The sequence below is a fragment of the Nanorana parkeri genome, unplaced genomic scaffold (genome assembly GCF_000935625.1).
Source record: "Nanorana parkeri isolate BGI_ZX_2015 unplaced genomic scaffold, ASM93562v1 scaffold4, whole genome shotgun sequence".
NCBI classification, from domain to species: domain Eukaryota; kingdom Metazoa; phylum Chordata; class Amphibia; order Anura; family Dicroglossidae; genus Nanorana; species Nanorana parkeri.
The window spans coordinates 1,153,405-1,178,862 of NW_017306272.1; the positions used below are offsets into that span (position 1 = coordinate 1,153,405).

At 38.2% G+C, this 25,458-nt stretch overlaps 1 protein-coding gene across 2 annotated transcripts in view; it reads left to right on the forward strand.

The window, feature by feature from the left end:
* The window catches only part of TBC1D5 (TBC1 domain family member 5), a 261,642-nt gene that overhangs the window by 82,421 nt on the left and 153,763 nt on the right, over window positions 1-25,458 (forward strand). For both annotated transcript variants that reach the window (XM_018574269.1, XM_018574338.1), the window contains exons 3-9: window positions 2,033-2,141; window positions 10,565-10,654; window positions 10,746-10,820; window positions 12,399-12,466; window positions 13,274-13,376; window positions 21,758-21,846; window positions 24,680-24,730. In XM_018574269.1, coding sequence (XP_018429771.1) covers window positions 2,033-2,141; window positions 10,565-10,654; window positions 10,746-10,820; window positions 12,399-12,466; window positions 13,274-13,376; window positions 21,758-21,846; window positions 24,680-24,730 — 585 coding nt within the window. The remainder of the gene's footprint in view (window positions 1-2,032; window positions 2,142-10,564; window positions 10,655-10,745; window positions 10,821-12,398; window positions 12,467-13,273; window positions 13,377-21,757; window positions 21,847-24,679; window positions 24,731-25,458) is intronic.

A 25,458-nucleotide genomic window follows, 5' to 3' on the forward strand; every position in this document is an offset into this window, starting at 1 on the left:
GCGACGGGTAAGGATACCTGGGGATATCCGCTAGAGTGCCGGGGAACCTTGCACGTATCGGTGAGCTGATGGACCGGAATTACAGCTATTGAGAGGGGTTTGCTGTCCATATACCATCTGGTGAGTAACCATCGCTTGGGGGGCTCCAGATCGGGTGAAGAAAAATTGTGGAACTTTCACCAGAATAATCCATTTTTCATTTATATTTTATAATCTTTATTTTTCTATTGATAACTTTTTGATATATATATAATTTTTGCATATATATATATACATATATATATAAAACAAATATATTGATTCCAAAATCCCAACTATTACTCTATAAAAAAAAACACAAGGCAGACCATCTTAAAACACACTTATTGAAAAATCTAACCACAGGAGCCCAGGGCATGCAGTTATTCAGGTCATTAATATGCCCACACAATAAATATCAAGGAACTGCTTCCAATATCAGCTGGTTTAAATGGTGCACCAAAAGTCCAGATTTAATTGGATTGCTTGAGATAATCCACTCGTTGGACAGATATCTGCGTGAGAGTGATGGACAGATATATATCTTATAATCCTAGATTGAGTTTTTGGAGTGCTGGAAGCTACTGTCATTTTCACCTCGATGTAACATAAGTGGATTTGCTTTTCTATAGTGGTACACAGGATTCAGACCACTTGCAGGGAAATCCTTCAACAAGCTGGCAACACTTGTACAGAAGGGCATCATCATTCAGGCATTCCTAGTGAAGCATAATTGTCTAAATGGGCAGTAAGGGGGCTGTAAGAGTCTGACTTGTATTTTCAACTTTGATAGGCAAGGCATATACTTGGTTTATCCTGGTCATATTATTAGCTGTCCTCAAAAATATCTCTTGGTATAATAAAAATGTTAATACATGGGAAAAAATTATCAGAAGTTTATTAATAAAAAAAAGAAGTGGTGCTGAAACCCATAAAAAATGATTAGTTGGAAACTCAAATGACATCTAAGATTTTACCGGGTGATAAAGAAAGTACTCATATTTTTTTTTTTTTCCCGTGGAGGAACGTGACCTCGATTTGTGCTTTCCTAATTGTACACACAAAGTTACAAGCATCAGCTAGTCAGGTCATTGCATACCATTCTCCAGCTGATGATGTGTCATTTATGGCATGCGAGTCACAGAGACACAGAAGAGAAGCCAAGTCAAGTTCTTTTGTTCAAACTCTGTAAATGGTTTGGGACAATTAATTTCCAATCATTTCCCAGTAGAGCAGATTTACTTGTATATTAATGAGGCACAGGTGTTAGGCCCCTTGTGTCTGTAAGCCTGGGAGGCATATTTAGGTTGTTTATCTAGTCAGCCATAGGTATTGCAAGGTGCTCAAGCTTGCCTTTTTTAACAGTTTATACAGTGAGGATTTTTTTTTTCATTTTGATGCTTTTTTATTTAAATTTGCCTGCACCTGTTAAAAATTTAAACCTGCTCATGTAGAAATAAGTATGAGCCGTTCCGGTGGTAAATAGTACTAACGGTTAAATAATGCCATCCTCTGTTATGTTTAACAGCCCGTCTGCTGTTAAGATAAAAAAGAAGAAGGGGGGGGGGGTTAATTTAAGCAAACATTTTATCGAGGAGCTAATAGTTATTAGCTGGAGATGCTCTCAATAATTCTGCCCGTTGCGTCTCTCTACAGCGTGCGAACGGAAATACGATCATGCCCATATTAATATTCATTTTTCTTGTTTATTCACTGAACTGCAGTACCAACAGTTTCGAGAAAATGGAATGGCCTCCATAGGCATTATGAATTTCAGTAGCTGGCATAATTATAGCGATCTACATATTCATTAAATCCTGAGAAGAAATGTGTCCAAAAAAGACAACCATGCGTTTTAAAACCGAGCTTGAATAAAATCAGTGTTAAATTTTTTTGTCCACAAATGTTTTTTTTTTTAAATATATTATAACTGCTTGTGAAATACAGCATGTTGCTGTCATATGTTACTTAAATATAATATATCCAAGTTTGCTTTTTTTTTTTACCTTCGCAGCAAAGAGTGGGAAGAACTTTTTGTAAACAGCAATTATTTGGCAACGATACGTCTGAAAGGGATTAATGGGCAGCTGAGAAGCAGCAGGTTCCGGAGTGTTTGCTGGAAGGTAAGGAGAAAATATTTATTTATAGTTTGTCGTTGCAGTGTATCAACATTTTACCTGATGTGCTCAAAGATTACTGGTGCAGTCAAAGGATTTTCCAGGCGACTAAATCTACTGTTTGAGAATCCTTTATTATTATGTGCAGGATATTTTGGTAATCAAAGAGCTGATTTATTTTTTTATTTTTAGGGAATTAAAAAAAAACAATTTTTAAAAATTAAATAAACAGTTATATTGATAGTACCATAGAAGAAGTTTAAGTTTTCTTTACCTCCCAAGTTCCAGGATTTCACATACGTCAAAGTTGTTAATGTGCAAATACTTGCAATGTAAAGAGTACCTTGCCTCTATTGCACTGGTGCCCAGCCTTTGTCCCTTTGGCATTTATTGTGTGCTTTCAGAGACCCTGCATACAGTACTTACTCAGGCTAGTGGAAAAAAAATTGTTAGAGTTGCTTGTAGTAGTTAAATGGGTCTGGTTTCTTTCATGCAATCGTCCTTGTTTCTTTGCTGTCATCCTTTTTCTCTTTTTATTTTTTTACCGCTAAGCTTTTATAATGGATCTTGCTGAGATCAAAAGTGGCACAAGCCATTTTTAACCACTTGCTGACCGGGGTGTTAAACCCCCTTCCTGTCCAAGCCATTTTTCAGTATTCAGCGCTGCAGTACTTTGCAGTACTACAAAAAAAGAGCTTTCCCTACTTTATGTTATAAACATTTACCATTACCCAATTTTCTGGTAAAATATTAAAGACAGGGTCAGGTGAGGTAAATAGACAATGCCTAAAAGTGGCCATAGGCAATGCTTTAAAAGCTTTTACCGCTCATCCGTTTAGTGTTAGCAGTGATTAATGGCCCTAAAATTATTACTCACACTCCCGCGTTTGCAGCGATATGTAACATGTGTGGCGTAATCGTTGTTTTCGCACACGTAGGCGCACCCGACGCGTATTACAGAGATCTATAGCAGCCAGAGAAAGGACAGAAACAATGTAATACACATCACTTCCTTCTTTAGAGATAGAGGAAGAGAGAGATCAGCGGTGGGGGAATGTTGATCTCTCCTCCTTCTCAGCATAGGCAACCGCTGTGCCGGTCCCAGGCTCGCAGGGGGGACAGCGGAGTCTGGGATAACTGGCATAGGGGGGAAGCGCGGCAATGGAGGGGGAGAGTAATGTAGAAAAAGAATCACATACATTTACGTCCACTCGCTGGGAAACATGCGCCGTCCACTCCTGTAGCATGCCTGTGGTCAGACCTTTGATGTCAGACCTTCTTGAAGCACCCTATATCAAGAAAGTTGACCATCTCTGCTCTATAGCATATTGTTTATGTAAGTTGTGATAGGACAGCTATAGTGCTGCATAAAAGCTTTACACTGACATTGTTTGTGTGCTAACAATAACAATGTACCAAACAGAACAGGTTGACTAATCTTCTTCTATATTATTCTTCTAAGAGATTGGTGTCAGACTAACTAAAAACTGAGACTGGATGCTGTGATAGCCAATAAAAGTAATCACTTGTTTTAGAACCCTCCTCTGTACGGTTTCTCCTCTAACTTATGTTAGTGGTGTAATGTTGTTTATAAATGAGGTTAGACTCCAGGAAAGACTAGTAACTCATGGCAAAAAGCTTAACTGTCACTTCTTTCAGAAGTGGTCATTGGGACTCTTAAGTTGCGATTGTTTTGTCCGGTGATGCTCCAGTTGTAGACAACCGCAGAACAAGTGCAGATGTAAACAGTTGTAAAATTTAGCAAAATAAGCGTAATCGGAAAAAAAGTGCAAGCTCTGGTCAAAATAGGCGCACATGATAAAAGACAGATTTGCACATAAAATAATTATCTAAGAGGCTAAAATTGTCGCAATCGCTGTGATAAATTCCACCCATTGTATAATTTTTCTCCTGGCTGAAGTAGCAGCTAAAAATCTGATAAAAAAAATAAAGATCAGGGCTTGAATCTGGGTTAGTGTTAGGGTCAGTGACAGTGTGTTTTAGAGAAAAAAAAGTTTTATATTTAGTGTCAGTGCGTTTAGCTAGCATTAAAGAAAAAAATAAAATGCACAATATGTTTATGAGCCCTACTATGTGCACAAACAACAAATAATGCACACATAAGCGGTATCATTGCATGTCAGAAGTACAGTAGGATTATTTGTTTTGGGTTGATTTTATGGTGGTGAATCATGGTAGCGTCAAGAAACATACAGCTAAAGTTTAAAAGTGATGTTTTAACTATTTCAGGCCAGTTTTCAGTTGATTAAAAAAAAAATCAGGAGATAATTTTTGAACCAAATGAGGTATAATTCATCTGGATACACTAAGTAGTTGCAAAGATATGTTCTGTTGTACTAACACATGGCAAGTTGCAAAACCGGGTTCAGAAGTTAAGTTTTGGTTTTACCTTCCATATTAAGGGGTTAAACATTTGTCACCAGAACAGGTCGTCACGTTTGGAGGATTTCCGCACACCTCCTGTTACTGAGAAAATGCAAAAATGTCTTCACTTTCTGTAACCGGAGACAATGATCACCAGGGCAAATAGAAAGGATGAATCTCCCCAGCAGGGAAACACACAACAATAAAAAAAACCTGACCCTTTCTCACTCACTACTCAACATGAAAAAAATATATATAGTCTAGTCTTTTCATACTTTTTTCCTTAATTTAAATGTGAAACTTAAAATGTGTTGTGCTGCTGTGGGAATGTTTTCCTAATAAACAAAGCTGGGTTTGTATTTCAGGGTTTATTGGTCCTTTAACATGTTAATGCCAAAACACCTTAGAAACCGCCTAAGCCGAGGCACTTTGTGTCATACTTAATAACACTTCTGGATATCCTGCATCCCAGACGTGCTGACAAGGGACGTGTGTGTTCTTCTTATTATGATCATACTCTCAAATAAATGATCTTGTAAACATAGGATTATTTTTCATTCCTTATATCGTGTTTCCTAATGTTTCAAAGCTGTATTTGAGATGCATGACATACTTCTTTTCAGACATAAAGGTTTATCATCTCTTTCATTCAAGTTTAAGGTTTCCATTTATGTTTGTATTTGATTTGTACTTCAGAATGCTTTCCAGTAGAAATAGATTTCTGCATTGTTTTCATCCATTTCATGCATTCAAGTACCTTAACTATTAACAAAAATGTAGCTTATTTTGCATCATTCGGCTGTAGATCACCAAATCATTTCTATTGGTGCTGACACTGTCCTTCCTTCTGGAGGGTGGCTACTTTTGTTCCCCATGGTCCCTGTGTGTGTTGTAAAGTAGCCACCGCTCCAAACCTACTGCCGAGAAGGACTGCAATCTCACAATTAGTTTACTAATTTGTATTTAGATTGTAGTCCATCATAGGAGCCATCTTGAGGAAGTGGCTACTTTACAACACACTCGGAGACCATAGGGAACACAAGTAGCTACCCTCCAGAAGGAAGGACTGTGTCAGCACGAATCTAGAGATGATTTGAGGACCTACAGCCGAGTGATACCATTATACAATACATTTTTGTTAATAGTTAAGGTACTTGCATGCATTTTTAGGTTTTAAAAGAGAACTATGGGGTAAGTGTTTTTCCCCATAGTTCTCTTTAGGGTAACGGGAGGACATATACTAACCTCCTCCCATGACCCAAAACTCAGTATATGGTGGGCTATTGCCAATACTGTCGTGATCCACCCAGCTACATGAGTGACAGCTGGCTCTGCCAATCTAGAGGCAGAGCCAGCTGTGCCCGCCCCTTCCCCTCAGTGCTGGAGGATCGGAGAGTAGAGGGGGGAATCCCTGCGGGGAGCGGTGACTAACAGTCACTGCAGGGAGATGATCAGAAAGTGAGCAGATCGGCTGCATTTTTCTGCTCACTTCCCGATCAATAGAGTCGACCTGTGACAGCTTCTTTGTCACAGGTGGGCTCTAACTATGAAGATGAGTGAAAATCACTCACCTCATAGTTCTCCTTTAACTCCCGAGTTTAGTGTCACTTTAATATAAAGGAAAAGTAGAGGTAAGAAAAACCTCTGTACTACTACCATATGCTACAGTAATGTATGTTGAAAATGAAGAACTAGTGAGAGGTGTCATGGACCCAGGAGATCAACACATGCATAGTGTTGGTTTGCCAGCAGACTTCTCAGGACCATTTCTTCAGTTCAGAAGCATTCAGCAATGCAGTCAGTGGGTAAGGTAAGTATTGATCTTCTTTAACAGGTCTGTCATTTTATAAATCCTTTTACGTAATGAAATGGTCATTGTTTTAGCAGCATACTTTCTCATTATTGCAAACTTACCCCCTAATATGGCCTTCTCCAGCTATGCATGATACACACTCACCCTCATCACTCCACATACCAGTGGCGTCATCTTCTCTCTTCATCCGTTGGTTGACTAATGATATAACAACTGCGCATGTGTACTGGAGTTGCATTGTCTCTCCTCCATTATTGATATCTTACATAAGCTGTAGATAGTGAAGACAACATTTGATAGCAGACAAGTAACACAGTTTGGTGTAGATGAGGAGGGACAGATATAGTCCCTGTCTGAACAGACCTGTATGCCTAAGCTAAGCTGTCATCTGTGTGTGAGTAGGCTGGACGTCCAGTCTGGTGACTGTCGGAACCAGGTCAGCTGAGATGGGCAGTTTTGTCTTAAGGAGGAAAAATACAAAGCTGTGTGACAAACAGCCAGGATATATTTTTATTCATGGTTATGTTTAACAACCCTTGCTAGGGCAGAACACTGTGTTACGTCTACATTTGGATGAATAAAAGTGGGCAAAAAAGCCCTAAAACATATTCTGCTGAGTTAACTGAATCTTTGGAAAACTTTTAATTTGGAGCTAAAGTGGCAATGTGCCATTCACTGCAGGTAATTCTTCCTGGTGCATATGCTTGAAATTACAGTCATTGAAATACATGCAGTGAATGTCCATTTCACTGATTTTATAAATATGTTTCATAATGTCTACCATCATTATTTTATGGTTTTGGCATGAATGATTACCTATTGTGGTGGGACACGTGGCTCCTATGGAAGAATTAGCTAATTTAATAAGAGAAGTGAAACAAAGTACAACAAAGGCCATAAATAATAAAGTACACAATCCTTTAGCTACCGTATATACTCGAGTATAAGCCGACCCGAATATAAGCCGAGGTACCTAATTTTACCACAAAAAACTGGGGAAAAATATTGACTCGAGTATAAGCCTAGGGTGGGAAATGAGGCAGCTACTGGTAAATGTACAAAATGAAGATAGATACCAATAAAATTACATGAATATTTATTTAAAAGAAAAACAATAACCTAGCTCTGTAAGTGGAAAAGGGGGTACAGGGCTACATATCATGTACTACGGATCATTTAACCCATTCATATTAGCAGAGGATAATTGTAAATCTATTGTTCAGAAGCAGTGGGAATACAACTTCAATATTTGTAGTCGTAACATGTTAACGATGCTTATTGAATATTACACAGGAGAATTAAAAGAGGCGGATGAACTCTTGAAAACCCTGGGCAATGATTTTGAAACCTTTAGACACAATGCTGACTTTGAGAAAACGGTCACTGATTTGAATTTGCAGGTTGAATCCTACAATAGGGATCTGTTAAATATTAAGGACTCCAAATTTGAGAGAGATAGGACCGCTTATGCACCAGCGTACTCACTTTCCTCAGTGCTCGAGACGCTGACTCGAATATAAGCCGAGGGGGGCATTTTTCAGCACAAAGAATGGGCTGAAAAACTCGGCTTATACTCAAGTATATACGGTAGATGAAAAAATGGAATAATCATAATCACCTTATTCTCTGAACACTAATATTTCTCCATGTAAATGTATTATTGAAAAATACCTAACCCTGCAAAACGGATAAGGAGAGAGCAGTAACACATTCTCCCTGCCATCATTGACTATATGAATTGTTAAATTAACTTTTTTCCAATATAGATTGATACAGTTTTAGTTTAGTCTTATTGAGATTAGTAGACTTTTATGTAACAGGGACAGCTCTATCCCTTGAATCATTGTGCCAAGAGAGAACTGTTGTCATGTGAAATGGACCACCCTCTATATCTCCCATGACTTCACATTTCTGAATTGTGCCATCATTTGTAGAGGTTGTATAGATTCACCAAGTCTTGTACAAACTCCATTCCTTTACTATAATCTAGAAATGAAATATTTGTACTAGCACAACTAATCTGATAATATTCCTTTAAGCATCATGGGAAGACAGCAGAGCTTTTTCGTTGTATTTTAGCACTGTTGAACCTTGGGTTCAGTTGGTAAGATTCTTATACTTACGTCTCTAGCTTGTGTTCCCACTTTATATATGTGCACAGCACATTTCCTTTTGAGTTTTTTTAGGCAGCCATGCATGTCATACTTTGTCAACAGATGGTATAGCAAACCGCAGAGGTTAATACCTCTGTAATTTATACCAAAAGGGACATAATCATTCTGTCAAATTAATCAAAATCAGCCATAGAATATGGTACAGTCAGATGTCAGTCCGAAAACATATTTTTCCTTTCTAAAAGAATGAGGTGTGTAACATAATAGCGATGACTAATTTGTATTATTATATATAGTGTTGGTTCTGTTTATAGTGGTGTTATAGAGGGTGATGTGACCTATTTGTATGTGATATGGCATAAAATATATTTTTATAAATGATCAGTGACAACTGGAAGGTTCTGTAGATAGTCAACATAGAGGCATACCTGGCGGTCTTTATTAATTTAAAAACAAAATGGATACATTAAAACTGTCCCTATTCCTTCTAAACCATGGGCCCAGGTGAAACATATTTGGACTTTTTACTGACAATTTTACCAACCTCTCTACCGTTCAGGTGCTAAAAATCAAGTCTAACAGTTGGGTGCTAGAGGTAAAAGTTAATTTTAATTATAGTGTACTAAAACCCAAGAACAAAATATAACATATGACAGCTAACCAGTGCATAGGTGTGGTGCTTTTAAGGCTTTTGTTTTCTCTCGTTTTGCCTGGGGACTCTGCCAGTAACATGCATCCTGTCCTAGTGCAACACTGCTTATTCATTGTATCCATTTGTAAAATACATATATCTAAACACTTTCAATGGTATATTTAACAGACCAAAAGGGAGCATAGAATAGTTCATTGTTAGAATTAAATATACTTTTAAAGTAAACTTTATCCCAACACTATCTTATTAGCCATTTAAACATTTTTGGAATAAAAGCTCTGCCTAAAAAGAGGTTATCCTTCTTATCTTAAAATGACATGTTTTTGTCTCCCCTGAATAAGGTGTACTTTGTTATAGTAGAAAAAGGTTACAGTCATTGTCAGGCATTAGTCAGGCACCATGATTTTGACACTGGGGTGAATTAGTGAGAGTGTGGTATGTATGAGCGCTGGGAAGTTCAGGCAAAACTTTAGGTAAGTACCGTTTTAGCATGCCTTACCTTCTCCAGAGACTAACTCCTGGCCAGTTTGACCGCTTGAAATTCTGATGGTCAAATAGTGAAATACAGAAGGTAGAAGGGAGACAGGACCAAGCTCTTGGTGGTTTTGAATTAGCATGTCAGAGTGCCCACTGGGATTTGGGGTTACTGACATAGTCGGCATAAAGGTAACTTCAGGTGTCTGTAGTTGCATATCAAAGCCACTTCACAGATTTTAGGTAACTTCAGTTCATAAAACCTTAGCAGTTAAGGAGTCTGTTCATACATTTTTTAAATATAAATGGCCCCTGTGCTCTGACTTACAGGTGTATGTATAGCACCATCCCAGACTCATACCTGTGCAGCAAAATGGTAGGATTTGGATGCAGGACAATCGCAATTACAACAAAAATGTAAACGGAAAACAAAGCAAAGACCAGCGCTACACAATGGAATTCCTGTTTTACTTCACCAAAAACAATTTGTTTCTTGGACGTGCTGCCCCTATTTATCAAGGGGTCCTAAAATGCTATGTCACCTTGGAGATAAAGAGAGCCTACGTGCCCCCAAAATAATTTTTTTTGTAACCAAACTTAGACAAGTAAAAAAAAATGTCTGTGTTTGTTGATCTACAGATGTCCTTTTGCAAAGTTCCAGTCCTGAGCACAGTACATCACCCCCTCTTGTGTCCAAGATTTTTCTATAGACGGGAAGACTGCAGAACAGGACACAGAGGGCAGGAAGTTAAGCACGCCTGTAATTTTGAATATGTGTGGACTGGGGAACAAAATAAGTATAATTAACACCATTAGACTGGATACTTCTACTGTTAAAGAACATAATGCTAGAGTGCCACGTATCATCTGTATTTATCTCTCTGTTGCAATGTTCTTTCAGTATTCTTTGCAATGTACTATATTTTTTCCCTTGGTAATTTATGTCCTTTCCTAAGATTGTTTGTAACACATTTCCATTTTTTATTGGCAGCTGTTTCTAAATGCTTTACCCCTAGACAGAAGCCAATGGATAACCAAAACGGAGGAGTTAAGAACAGGGTATAAAAAGATTAAGGAAATAGTAAGTGATATTTCTTCTATTATTAGATGCTGAGTTAAAACATTGCTTATTTAAGGCATACGTGGATGACTTCCTGTTTTTCTTATCTTAGCATATAACAAATCCTCGAAATGCTGCTGGCCAGCAGGACTTAATGATAAACAATCCACTGTCTCAGGATGAAGGGGTAAGTGTACTTTGATGTTTGAGTGTTTAAAGTGGACCATCCATTAAATTTGCAAGAATACATTCCATACAGGTCATAATCTAGCACAACACTGAGGAGAAAGAGGGACATTCTCTAGCGCAAAATATTTAGGCCAAAGATTCACCTTTAAGGTGGCCATACACCTTACAACCATTGTACAACTTTTTTGGTCCCGACATCTCACCCTCGGTCAATTTTCGTTCAAACAGCCCATCATGCACAGACCAATGTAGTTTGCAATTATCGTTCGTCCCTAGTAGGGTTGCACAGATACTTTTCGAGTACCAGTGCAGATACTTGGCATTTTCATGAGAACTACCAGGGTTGCAGCCGGGACCTGGCTCTGGCACTCCACCACTGTCCTGAAATCATTAGTCGGTATTGTTTTAGAAAAACTGTCACATGACAATAAACAAAAATGTATCAGTACTCGTACTTGTAAGTACTCGGCAAGTACCAGTACTCGTACTCGCAAAACTGGTATCTGTGCATCCCTTTATTTATATTTATAAAAACAAAATCCTACATTAAAACAGAGATGTACAAATCCCAGGAGCTCTGTGTGCCCCTTACAAATGGCAGCTGCCTCCTAATTTTTGGATTTTTCTCTAGTCTAGTCTTGGAGCTCAAAAGTATCGGTACATGTACTCGTACTTGTACCGAGTACTGTACTTGGTATCTGTGCAACCCTAGTCCCTAGCACTAACTGCCCAAATTTTGGCGTTTGAAGGAACAGATTTTCGATTGCGCATGTGCAGTTTTCATCTTGCAATTTTTGTTGTACGAAAATGCCAATAATTCAGTCGATTTTTGTCCAACTCAACAAAAGTTTTCTAGGCTGCTTGAAAGATGAAATTCTGACAGCTGTACAGTAATTGCGGTTGTAGCTGCTGTGGCTGGAGAAGAAGCTGATGAAGCACAATCCGTGCTTCATCAGCTTCTTTGGGTTCCATGGGTGATATTAGGGATCTAATAGACCCAGATGTCTCCATAAAGAGGACCTGCCACTTCCTCTTTGCTATCATATACAATATCAATAAAGTTAGGTGTAAAAAAAAAAAGCTTAAAAAAAAAAAAGTCACCAAAAAATTTTTTCAAAGTCCCCCGCCCTCACGTACACACACATACAAACGCAAACATGCATCGGGTGCACCTATGTGTGAAAAAAACAAACAATCGAGCTACACATGTTACATATCACTGCAAATGTCGGCGTGAGAGCAACAATTCTAGACCTATCAATCACTGTTAACACTAAATTGATGAGCTGGAAAGGCATCGCCTATAGGCAATTTTGGGTATTATAGTTTTTTTTCTAATTTCACAGCCACACACGCAAGGTGCAAGAAGCATCCCTAGCAACCAATCATTTTTCAGTGTTTTTGCAATACTAAACGCATAAAATGAGAAATGTGGTTTCTACACTATAAACCTTGCTTTCTGCAGTGCCATTGTAAATAACCCCACAGCTCCACCAATACAATCCTTCCAGATTACTCTTGTGAAATAAATAGAACTTTAGAAGTAATTTACACTATATGCAATTTATATTTCCAGAGCCTCTGGAATAAATTTTTCCAAGATAAAGAACTACGAGCAATGGTGGATCAAGATGTTAAAAGAACGTATGTATACTTTTTTTTCTAAAAATATGTCCTCTAATTCTTAGTTACAAAATGCATAGGTTGTATCCCTCAGTAAAAACCCATTTGAATTGATATAAGTTTTACGTGGAAAATAAAATTTTTTATGAAAATTGAACCTTGATAAAAAAATGTTTAGTTTATGATGGAAGTTGGTGTGAAGATTATGGCATTACTTGTAGTTTAGGGTAAAGTAAACATTGCACTCAGCAGCCCTATGGAGAAATATATTCCTGCACCTTAGACAGTCAAAGAGCTCTATGTATATCTGTCAATGTCATATGACCGGCTCCACCACCAAGGTATTGTAGCTCCATCATAGAGACAGTATGTTAAGTGTGTGTTATGACCTAAGGACAGGAAGTGTGTTTCTGTTAGGATCGTTGGAATTTAATAAACGTTAAAAGCTTTTAAAAAAGGAAACGAATGCAGACACCACATGTACGTTCTGGTAATCCGAAATATATTACGTTTTTGTTCTTCAGGCTTAGGCATGCTTTAGGCCTCATTCAGACAGGCGTACGCTGTCATCCGCAACTGGACAGTGTGCGTCCAAGTGCGGACACCCGATCCCGCACAGATGTGCAAGTTTGGGTGTGCGGATGACAACGTACAGCCGCGTCCTCCTATAGGGAAGAGCAGGCTGTTGCCTGCAATTACAAGCAGCACTTGCCCCTCCTGGACGTGCAGGCATGCATGCTGCACGGGCATGTACGCCCCGTCTGAATGAGGTCTTAATGTCCAGTTCTATCCACTTACATCAATCCTATTTCAAAACTCATCTTCCAGGTTTCCAGAAATGCAGTTCTTCCAACAGGAGAATGTAAGAAACATCCTTACTGATGTACTTTTCTGCTACGCCAGAGAAAATGATCATTTGCTTTATAAGCAGGTAAGATAAACATTATTTATATACAATGCAATACAGTGTCTTATTGATTATTGCTCCACTGCACGCTACATTTAATAGGAAGCATCTTGTTCCTTTAATGTGGTCAATAGAGATCAATTAGGAAAATAATAACTTGTGATTTCAATCTCCACATTTTTGTTTTCTTTTTTTTCAGTTACAAATATGAGTTTAAAGCTTAATTCCAGTCATACTTTACTTTGATATGTATGCATATTTTAGTTTTGCATGGTTGCTGGCTTTGTGCCTTCTGAGGACCCCTTGTTCTAGCCATTTGCTGCAGTTATTTCAAAGCCAAATTATGATTTCATGCTGGCCAAATGTAATCTCAATAATGTCAAGAAGATTACTGGGGAGCCTTGCTATAAGAGAGTGACACCTTTCATATGGATGTGTGGACGTGAAGGCATAAACTGCAGTAATGATATCTAACCACTAGATGAAATTCACCAGTGTTCCTCTTAACAAGTTATCACTGTCGACCTTCTAGTATAAAAGAGTTCTGCACTGAATTGCACATTTCTCAATTATGTAACTAAAAAAAATAATTTATATGAAATCATGCTCTAATGGGCTCCTGAAATGAATTCCGCACTGGGGAGCTATTGACAGGAAAGACCAGTGGAGTGACCATAGACCAGTGCTGTAGAAAGTGAGGATCACCAGCACTCAGAAGATGACATTCAAATCTTAGTGTTCATTTATTCAAGCAAATCGTCAAATAGCCTATGTGATATATGTGACAATTTGCTTGAATAAATGAACACTAGGGGGTCTATTCACAAAGCTGCCGAGGGCAGCCGAGTGAATGGCCGATCTGAAGTGAAGTGGCTATTCACTTCAGGCTGGTACGGCTAATTTCAGCCGTACATCGGCTTGCTTCGTGTGGCTTCGGGTCGGCAGAACATCATCTGCTGAGTGCTGGTGATCCTCACTTTCTACTACTTTATGTACACAGCGCCATCCGTGATTATCACTACGAGCAACACTATTGTTATTGGCCCTAGATATGCTGCAATGAGTGCAGGAGGGCACATCGGTATACATAGACCAGTGTTGCACATTAATTTTTGAAAAGTACACGTCAGAGGTTTTGTCGAGCACCTTCCTATATTGACCATTTCAACTCCAGACTATGGCTTTTTCCATTACCGACATCAACTATTTGTACAGACATGATTACTATCACATGGAGGAAGAATTGTGTATAGCAAATGCTGTGTGCCTTAGCGTATATCTAGTTTGAACAGGATTTACAAGTTAAATGACAAAAAGATTTTGAAGAACAATTTTACCTGCCAAAAGAATGCACTGGTGAGACTGGTACTCTGGTGTTACACCATCCCTAATTGCAGAAGGCAGCACATGCAATTCTACCAAATCCATGTCCCTTCTCTGCGTTGCATCTTTTTTCAGCTTTGGATTTCTAGTTTTATCTTTCCTTAAGCCCCTGTAAGTGCCTTTATGTCCCCAAACTTACTGAATTTTCTTACTGCAAGACTAATTTCATCTTTCCGCAATCCCAGCGTATTAAACAGACCTATATCTGGTAAACTAGTAAGTGCATGAACTGAAATAAAAAAAATGCTAACCCATAAGTCAGTGACGTGTGGTACCTTCCGTGCTGGGTGAGGCATTCCCTACAGCCCCACTCCCAGCACATTGAATCTCCGCCCGCAGCACATTGAAGCCCCACCCCCATCCAGGCAAAGCACCAACCCTGGTCACCAAGCTAGTGTTAAGGAGAGAGGAGCCTCCCTGTCCCTCACTTGCTCGTTACTGGTGAGGCATCGAGATTGATGTCCTCAGTGTTTTCTTTTTTTTCGATTGGGCAGCTTGGACCAATGGCGCTTTGTAATTAACAGGCAGCACTCTGTCCTTGACAGGTTGCACAGCAGGGAGGCTTTCCCTGCTGTGTAACCTGTTAGAAGCCGCTCTGAATGCAGAAAACAGCTTTTGCCTCCATAATACTAGGAGAGGCTCTGCCTCCCCTGACTTGCACGTCCCTGCCACAAGTTACCTTTTGTGAAACCCCAAATGATTGTTAAATCAAGAAGTACAGGCATCTGAAATTGTATGGATATGTTGACTTATCATGTGAAAGTCAACCCAGCCATACCCCTTACTACTTCCCAGGTTTCCCTAGCAATTAATTTGGCCACAAGAAAGAGATAACACCCAAAGGGATATACTCCTTGGGAAAACAAAGAGCAAATAACAAATATATATATAAAAAATATCAAAATGTATTATAATAATCTATTAAAAACATGATCAAAATCATTAAGTGTGTGCTACAATAATGACCTAACAACCATCTCTAGTAGAACAAGACACCGGAGAAAATGGTTACTTCATATCAATGACAGACCACCAATTATTATTATTAAACAATATAATCCTAGTGGGGTCAATAGAACCTAAATTGTCAATACAATCCTGATAATGTCAATGGAGCCTGGATGATGGACAGTCTAATGGCAAGAAATTATGAAAAACAAAATAATAGTACATGTTGTTTCAGAGACGTCTCACTGAAAAAACAGGTGATGTGTGTGGCCGACCATACAGCTCTAGTAAAGATGATAATCCAGTGCAGAGGGCATGAATCATTAATCCCTTAAACAATGCTTCACATTGGTGGAAGATACCAGTGGAAATAGAATCCCAAAAGGAGCTAGTTCACATTCCACCGAGAATGGAGTATGAGTTGATTGAAACAAAAGGCAAATAGTATTCAGCTGACAATTCCTTGAAACAGATAACTTGTCTCCAATTAGGATCAAATTGAGTCTGACAGCTGAAAAGTAACAACTCAAGAGCAACTCATCAAAAAAACTCCAAGTATCTTAGAGTGGATAGCCCATAAATGCATGAATGAAACATTTCTAGCCGATTGCTACACAGTCCCGATCTCCACGAGAGTGAGTTACCATACACGTGGAGACACCAAAAGGATAGAATTATTGAACAAATTAATAAAAGTAATAATCTTGATCTAGAGCTGTCATTTGAAAGTGTAGATGGACATAAATATAACACTTGCTGAAGATCAGTCCCGATCAAATGAGACTATATAGCCACATAGCAACAAAACTACCAGTTGAAAGAAGACTGGACTGATGCACAAAGTAGCATACTCATCTTAGTTCGAATTAATCCATGAGAAGAGTGTAGGTTAACAGCCATATAATTCACAGACTGCCACATTCAAATGTATTGGTGCGTTCCGATGTGAAGAGAAACAACAATATCATCTGACAGGACACACAGACAAATCCACGTGTGCTTTCCCTGAACGCGCTTTTACTCTGTAACGCCAATTAATTTGGCCACCCATCACGATAGGAAGCATCCACTGGTAAAATGAGATAAAGCATAGCTTAGTTCTTACAGGAAAAGTCAAAACTTATATACAGTATAGCATCAGCTGTCTGTATCTCTGGATATGCTGATTATAGATAGCTTATAGACTAAAGGTAACCTGTGTTCATGCATTTTTTGCAAGTGTGCAGTTTCAATTTTAAAAGTTTGTGACTGGTTCACATTATTATGATTTCTTCAGTATAAATCTTACGCAAACTTGGACTATTGTGTTTGGCAGATAGAGGTCTGCAGAGGACCGCTCTGCTTAAGTCAGCTTCAGTCTTCTGAACTCATTTTAGGTTTCCCTGTTTGAGGGCAAAGCATTGTGCTTGCTCAAGGACCCAAAATAAAGCAATCCACAAACAGCAAGGGACTAAGAGGCTGACCCCTGGCTCTGCCCACAAGTTTTCCAGTGAAATGAGAAAAACCTTTTCAAGGGACTTTCGTATTTAAAAAAAAAAAAGAGAAAACTGCTAGCCGGTATAAAACACAGGCACCTCTAGCCATTGTTTTGGCCTCTCTTTTGGAAGTATATATATATATATTTGTATTAAACTCTCAAATCCAGATTAAACAAATATAAATTGCCCACTATTTGTCACTATGGGGTTGATTTACTAACCTTATAAACACACCACGAACATGTATACACCTCTGTAGTGTGTTCCCTCCCAGCATGATCTATGGGTGGAATCTAAACACCTTTGTAGTGTGTACACACCCGGCAGGTGTGTTGTGCAAAGCCTTGCATGAATTGCTCTATGTTGTGTTGCTTGCGTTGATGAATGCAGGAATGTAAATGCATGAGCTAACCATTTTTGTCTAAACTGTGAAGCAGCATTATATATGCATCATGTGCATGATTTTTCCATATATGGTATTAGTGGAAATATGCTTTTAGAGACTTTTTGGTTGATAAATACGTTTTGCTGTGTGAAAATCACACGCACCTGGTGCGTGCGTGTGTTTAGGTTAGTAAATCACCCCCTATGTGTCCAAACAGCTGGTCCAACTCTCTCAGCTTGGCTTCCCTGAACTTCCTGTATACAAGATCACAAGGGAGCAGTCTCCAACAGCTTTCCATCTACTAGCTTGGAGAAGGGGGAAGCAGGGAAGTGGCTTATCTTACTGTGCCAATGTGTTTGTGGAGACACACCTTACTAGGGCAAAAAGGGTGGCTCCATGGGACCTTGCAAGATAAAGGATAAAAGAGGATATCAGGGGGAACAGCTGATTCTGAAGGAAATTAAAAATTTACAACATGAAGGAGCAGCATCCATTGTAAGTGATTTAATACACATGTGAAATAGCCTAAAGACCTTTTGACTTTAATATCACTTTAACAGTTCAAGAACTAAATGGTTGACACCATTATTTTGTAATTTTAACCTCAGCTGACAATGCATGTTTGGAGTGGCTGGGTGAAAAGCCATGTGTTTAACAAAAAAAAAATCATAAACAACTTTGGGAGGAATGTATCAAAACTGGAACAGACAGAATCTGGAGCAGTTGCCCATAGTAGCCAATCAACTTTTATGTTCAGTTTGTTCAGTTAGTCTTTGAAAATGAAATATAGATGCTGATTGGATTCTTTCTCTACCAGTTTTGATCAATTCCCCCCCCCCCTGGGGTTTAACAAGTAACATCGTACATTTCCAGAGATTATTCAGTACATTAAAAAGCAACTTGAAGAAAGGCTAAAAGTGGAAGTATATTCCAAACTCGTGTTAGAGAAGAGTGAACAGAACTTTGCTATATTTAACAGCCATCTGAGTTTTGGAGGATCCTAGGGAGCCTGCTAGAAGAGCCTCATTTTCAAGTTAATGCCGTATTTGTATTAGTTTTCGACAGAGAACATTGGGAGAGACACTAAAGAACTTTCCAAAATCAAATTACGTTAACTAAGCAATAAACAAGTTAGAAAATGCATATTTCCTAACTATGTTAAGTGCGATGCAAAAGCGAATCGTTAAGCCAAATAAAAATTAATGGTGAGCAATTTTTTTTTATTTTCAATTTTTTTTTTTCCCTTTATAAATTCACTTGGTCGTAATTATTCAACGGTGTCCATTCCCACAGCGTTAAGTGAATGCACCCCAGGCACGTCAAGCATTGAAGTGGGGAACCGATTATAATTTTAAACAAAGTCTGTCATTTACTGAACTAGAAAGTAATATTATTACTGGGTAAGAATTAAAACAGCTTAATTACCCCCTGCTTGGGTTTGATATCTCAAAGATGCCTTACAGAGAAATAACACCTTTCTGCATAAGGAATGAATATTTAAACTCGATAACATTTAAAAGAAGAGAAAAACTTAAGTCTCCTCACAAGCTGTTAAAGCCATTATTTTGTAGTAGGTGACACCCCGTTTAACATAGACCATATTGTTAATAGTTATAGGGTTTTATTGAATTAATGAGACTCTTATCATGCAGTAGAGTGTCTTGCTGAGTTAATTGAAACTGCATAGATTACATAAATGGTATTAATGAACTTTGACTGCCTGATGCTCCAGCTTTAATAAAGACTGCTTGGTGGGCTAAATGAACACAGGCATATAAAGAACAGGTTCAATTTTGCGAGCCTACAGGCTGTTGACAAAGAGAAAACTTTACCTCTTCTTTCTTTTTCTTCTTTTGTTTTGTTTTTCTCTTTGCTGCAGTCCTAACTTCTACTCGGTGTAAAATCAGACACCTCTTGTCTACTTTTATGAGGTTTTTTTCTGCATGACCAGACACTGATTGTAGCCAGTATGCCTTGGACAATGTTGGTGCTGTTAATAAGCATGGCTTTGAGACAATAAACTATCACTTTAACAGTGCCCTATAAAACACTGCCAGCTGGATATTTCAGACTTGACTTACCCTTTAAAGTGACACTAAACTTAGGATTTCAATCTTAAAAATGCATTAACGTATCTTAACTATTACCAGAAATGTATCTTATTTGTGTATCACTCGGCTGTAGATCCTCAAATCATCTCTGAAATTGTGCTGACACTGTCCTTCCTTCTGGAGGGTAGCTACTTTTGTTCTCCATGGTCCCTGTGTGTGTTGTACAGCCACCACTCCAAGCTCGCTTCTGTTATAGACTATAACGGCAATACAAATGAATAAACTGAGCGTGAGATTGTAGTCCATAATGGGAGCAAGCTTTGAGTGGTGGCTACCTTGCAACACACACGGGGACCATGGGAACAAAAGTAGCCACCCTCCAGAAGGAAGGACAGTGCCAGCAGCAATACAGAGATGATTTGAGGACCTACAGCTGAGCGATACACAAAGAAGATACACTTTTGTTAATAAGGTACATGAATGTATTTTTAAGATTTATTTCTGACTGGTGACGAGTATCACTTTAACACTGTTATTTTGTTAATTTGATTTAATATTTGCAGTGCTAACAATACCCTAAAAACTTTTCATCTAACCTGTTTATTTTAAAAATATTGGGCTATGGGTACCTGATGTCCAGTATATGTGCCCATACATATTGACAAACAGCTGGAGTTGCAGGCAAGTTCCATTCATCTCTAGATGTTTGTGGATGCAGTTTTTAGCATAAACCTGAATACCTGGGATAAGAGAGATGTAAGAAACTAGGGCTTTTGGGTGATGATATCTACTTAATCCCCACTGGTGATGTTTCCAAAATCTTTGATCTCTTGTTTAAAGTCACCTTTAAATATCTCTATTAACACTTTATTCATTGTATATATCTGTGTGGTTTGAACTTGAAAAAATGTGTAGAGAAAACTCACAGAACTTCTATTATGCTCTTGCTGGTGTAAAGTGATAATTTATAAATATCTTAATAAAGAACACTGGTTTGATTTTATATAATTACTTTTCATCTAAAGGTTTTTGCTAAGCAAATTATATATTGATTTCAAACCAGCTGAATTTGCATATATTTCAAGTTTAGAACTATAAATATACGATGCTAAGTGTTGTTAGGTTATCGAGTATAAAATTCTGTTCATACAAAGGCCTTCTTATGATATATGAATGTTACGTTTTCATCTACTTTTCCAAAGTAGGTTTATGGAAGGGGGGGAGGGGTTCTCTTCTCTTACCAAATATTATAGGTTGTAAGGAGGCAAAGGAGCCCCAAATGACTGGAAAATAGTCAATCATATATCTGGTGTCTAGACTCTAGAGGAAGACAAAACCATGGACGGGGAAATCTTTAGATTTGTGTAATTGCTCTGCGGGCTAGCCAGAAAAAGAATGGGAGGGTTTCCTTGCAAGTGCTCTAAACCAGGCTTTGGGGAAGTCCGATATGTTTCTTCTAGCAGGATGTTCCTGTTGGAGAGAGGGCAAGTGTAGCTCTGCATAAAAGAATGCCTTTTACTATACCATTTAATTTGCTTAGCGTAGGCTAGAAAGCCATGGGACTGACATCAGTGAGTGGGGCTGATCATTGTGTGCTTGATTGTTCATTGCTAAGCCCTCAAACCTATAACTAGTAGTAAGTTACATTCAGCTATTTTTGTTCTGTAATGTTGATGACGTTTCTCTGCACATCCAAGTAGCTTCTTCAGCTCTAATCAGTGTCAGGACATGTACCAGCATTTATAACCACATGGACAGCTTAGTCATCTTAATCCAATTGCCAACATTTCAAGGCAGATGTTGATTGTCCAAGAACAGTGGTAGTATGAAAGATTGTGAAACCACCCTGCTCTAATTATATAATGTAGTCACCAGGGTGCCAAGAAATCTGAAACCAGTGTTAATTGTTTGAATCACATGGGCTGCAGGTGTGAATTGTTTTGTTACATTGCCTTGACAGAGATGTGAACACAGCATTACGATAGATGTTGTCAAAGATACCCATGCCTGTTCAGGGATTGCTGTTCCAGTTTGATGTAGAGGACTTCTCTTACAACTCTGGTGAACCTGTTGTCACTGCCTGGAGATGTGCAAGCTGCTCATCATTTGTCTTTGCCCTTATTTAACCGATTGCTTCCTGTTTTGTTTTTTTTCTTGTAGGGAATGCATGAATTGTTGGCACCTATATTGTTTATACTTCATTGTGATCATCAAGCATTCATGCATGCAAGCGAAGCTGCACAGCCCAGGTGAGAATATGTTCATTTCTGAATATCTGAAGAGGATTTTGCTATGTGTGTATTGGGGAGATTTTCCATCAGTTTCTGTCAGAACAGGAAGTGGTGGAAAATTTCTCGATGTGGATACAGACAAAAACACATGCAAATACAGACACATTTGTAGCGGAAAGGTTAAAACATCTGATGTCAAAACAGTCAAAACAGTGTTTTGACTGTTGTCTGCAACTTCCTTTTATTGGTGATAACTGCACCTCTCATTTGTTGTACAGGTGTCACAAGAACAGGAAGCTAGAAAAAATCTCAGAAATATGGTCACAGAAAGAAATATTTACTCTTCCCCACTATATCTAAACCCCCAAAAGGATTGGCTGGAGATAGACAGTAACATAAATGTACATGCATGTGAAAGTTATTACTAACATATATATATGAAATATATTAGCAATGTTCTCTGATAACTGCATGTCTTAAAGAACAACTCAGGATTTCTTGAAAAAAAAAATCTAGGTTAATTTTAGACTCTTGGAGCAGTAGATGCTTAGATAACCCAATCCTGTGCAGTTCCTCAGAGTAATGCTTATTTGTTGCACTTATTATAGAGACACTAAACTCTAGGTGCCCAGAAATAGACGGGTAGAGAGCACCTAGTAACTCGTACTGCCTGTAGTCTCCCTGCAACTCTTGGTAGAGGTAGGGTTTTGCTTCCTGATGTCAGAGCGTATCGTATAGAACTGTGAGCACTCCTAATCTCCTGAGACTTGTAGTCAGAGGCAGCAGTGCCTTAGATCTCACACTGCAGATATACAGCTATGACGTTGTAGGCACAGGAGTGCCCAGGCACTTACATATCAGGAAGTACACTGTTATTTTTCAGGAGGAATTCCAAAACAATAGCATTTTCAGGGTATTTCTTAAGTATAATTAACATTTCTGGAAGTTTCCTGTAACATAGAAAATCTTCACTTTTTTGAGTTCCACTTTAATTAGCATATAAGAAGTAGCACTTTTCTATTTAAAGTGACACTAAACTCCGCAATTAAATCTTAAAAATGCATTAAAGTATCCTAACTATTAACAAAAATGTATCTTATTTGTGTATCACTCAGGTGTTGATCCTCAAATCATCTCTGAATTGGTGCTGACACTGTCCTTCTTTCTGGAGGGTGGCTACTTTTGTTTCCCTTGGTCCCCGTGTGTGTTGTAAAGTAACCAACGCTCCAAGCTCACTCCAGTGATGGACTACAATCTCACGTTTGGCTTACTAATTTATATTGAGATTGTAGTCCATCACTGGAGCGAACTTGGAGTGGTGACTACTTTACAACACACACAGGGACCATGGGGAACAAATGTAGCCACCCTCCAGAAGGGGGAACAGTGCCAACACCAATGTAGACATGATTTGAGGATCTAAAGCTGAGTGATACACAAATAAGGTACTTTTTTTTGTTAATTGTTATGGTACTTAAATGTATTTTTAAATGTAATTCCTGAGTTTAGTGTCACTTTAAAAAGGCTATTGCATAACTTTTATGTAATAGCTTTGTAGTATTAGAAAAATTAAACACAATTTGCAGTCGGTAACTAAACATCTAGCTCATTATCATGAGAACGAAGTGTCTTGTGTTTGGACCAGTTTTAAATTTGAACTTTAATCACTGTGCAGCTCATATGTCCAAAAGATTGCTAAGCTATTTTATGTTTGCCATAGAATGGACATAATTCAAACATCTCTGGGTATCAGAAAAATTCACATGTTTTGTCAACAACTATGCTTGGCTATTACACCATTGTTTGCGCAGTGGTAATAGACATGCAAGTGATGAAAGGGATTGTGGGGAAAATATTATCGTAAAATATTTTATTTATTTTAAACTGACCTGTCTGCAGAAAGCGTAATAACCTACAGATAGTTAATATTCTCTCTCTCTCTTGCTCTCTCTCTCTCTGCCTTTACATATATTAATCATATCATATTTATATTATTATTTTTCTTAATGGAAGTAGTTTGGTGGACTGGATGCCTTCCTCTCAAATTCTTTGCTTATCTGGCAGTAATATATGCCAATGGTTAGGTACCACTGATTAATGTTACTTCATTTGTTCTACACTAATAACGAGAGGATTAATGATTGTCACAGGTGCTTGGAAGAAAAAGCTGCTTTTTATTTCTTCTGTTCCAAAACAAGCGGCTGAAAAATAACTATTCTTTTGTAACAGAAGATATTGGCATTTCTGAATTTTATCTGAAAAAGCTTATTAATATGTATATTTCTGAACAACAAAAAAAATACTTTGTGTGCAGAATTATAGAGGATGTTCATTTTCCTTGTTGCACTGAAAGAAAAGATAATGGAACTAGGAAAGGCACGTCTATGCAGAGTTACTAATTTCTAAATACTAGAACAGATTCCACTTATTATTATTGTAATGAAGTTAAGAAATTGGCAGCGGTCATCTGATTGGTATCTTCGGCCGCAGCTTTTGTTTTCTTTGTCACTGTGACCAGGCTGTGAGCCTGTACTGTATCACGTCGCTCCTTCAAATCACTGCAACACTACTGTCGGCACTGTATTTGGTCTGAAGCATACAGTTAAATTAACCTTACTAGTCAGATTTTGATCTTCATGTCACATACAGAGACTATAATAAAGAAGGATGGTGTTGGTTCAAGTTGTGCACATGGCCCAGAAAGCTTTTATTTCACCTCCAATCTTAGCCTTGCAAATAAAATAAAAGTTGTGTTCTTTCTCTCTAAATCTTATTGTTAAACTGGTGTTCTTATTGACATCATCTTTTTGTATGATTGTATTAACCAATTAATATGTGTATATCTTTTTAGTGAAGAAATGAAGGTTCTGTTGAATCCTGATTACCTAGAACATGATGCCTAGTAAGTCTGAATCGATTCATATTTTACTATTGTAATCTGCAGATTCATTAGATCCTTTGCACCTTTTTTAATAAACTTAATCGATAGCCCAGACTATTGTCATTATAATGAACCTTGTGGTCCTGAGCCTGGTATTAAAGTAAGGGGTCGCAAAGTCTAAGCCTGTGCTAGGTTTTTTCTTATCTTGTTTTCCCCTACTATCTCTTGGAATGTTTGGCTAAGAACAGTGTGTGGGGGCAATGGAGTTCTGGGGTTGTTGACAGCAGTAAACAACTCACTATACTTCAAGAAACATGAAACCATATCTACTGTCTCTACTCTCTATGTTGGTCTCTACAGTCAAAAGCAGAGATGAACATAAAGAAGATGGCATGGTTTTTCCTAAAGCACATTTTACCATTAGTTGTTATTAAAATAATAGCTTGTTAGCGCTATTATGTTCTAATACTATCTTGTTAGCTCTAATTATGCTAGCATCTTCAGTTCCATTCTTTTTGCCTTTCATTTTGATTAGGTTATCAACAAAACGCTATGCAGGTAAAAATGCACCTGCATTATTCTGTTCAGTGGAGTTCACCACACCACACGATAAGTGTTTTCATATGTTTTCTGTGCACTATGACACATTGTACTGCACTATATATGTGCAATGAGGAGCCATTCAAAATGAATGGCAGAGTGCCGCAGCACATGTTGTTAAGTTTTCCCTATACTGCAGTGCATTAGTG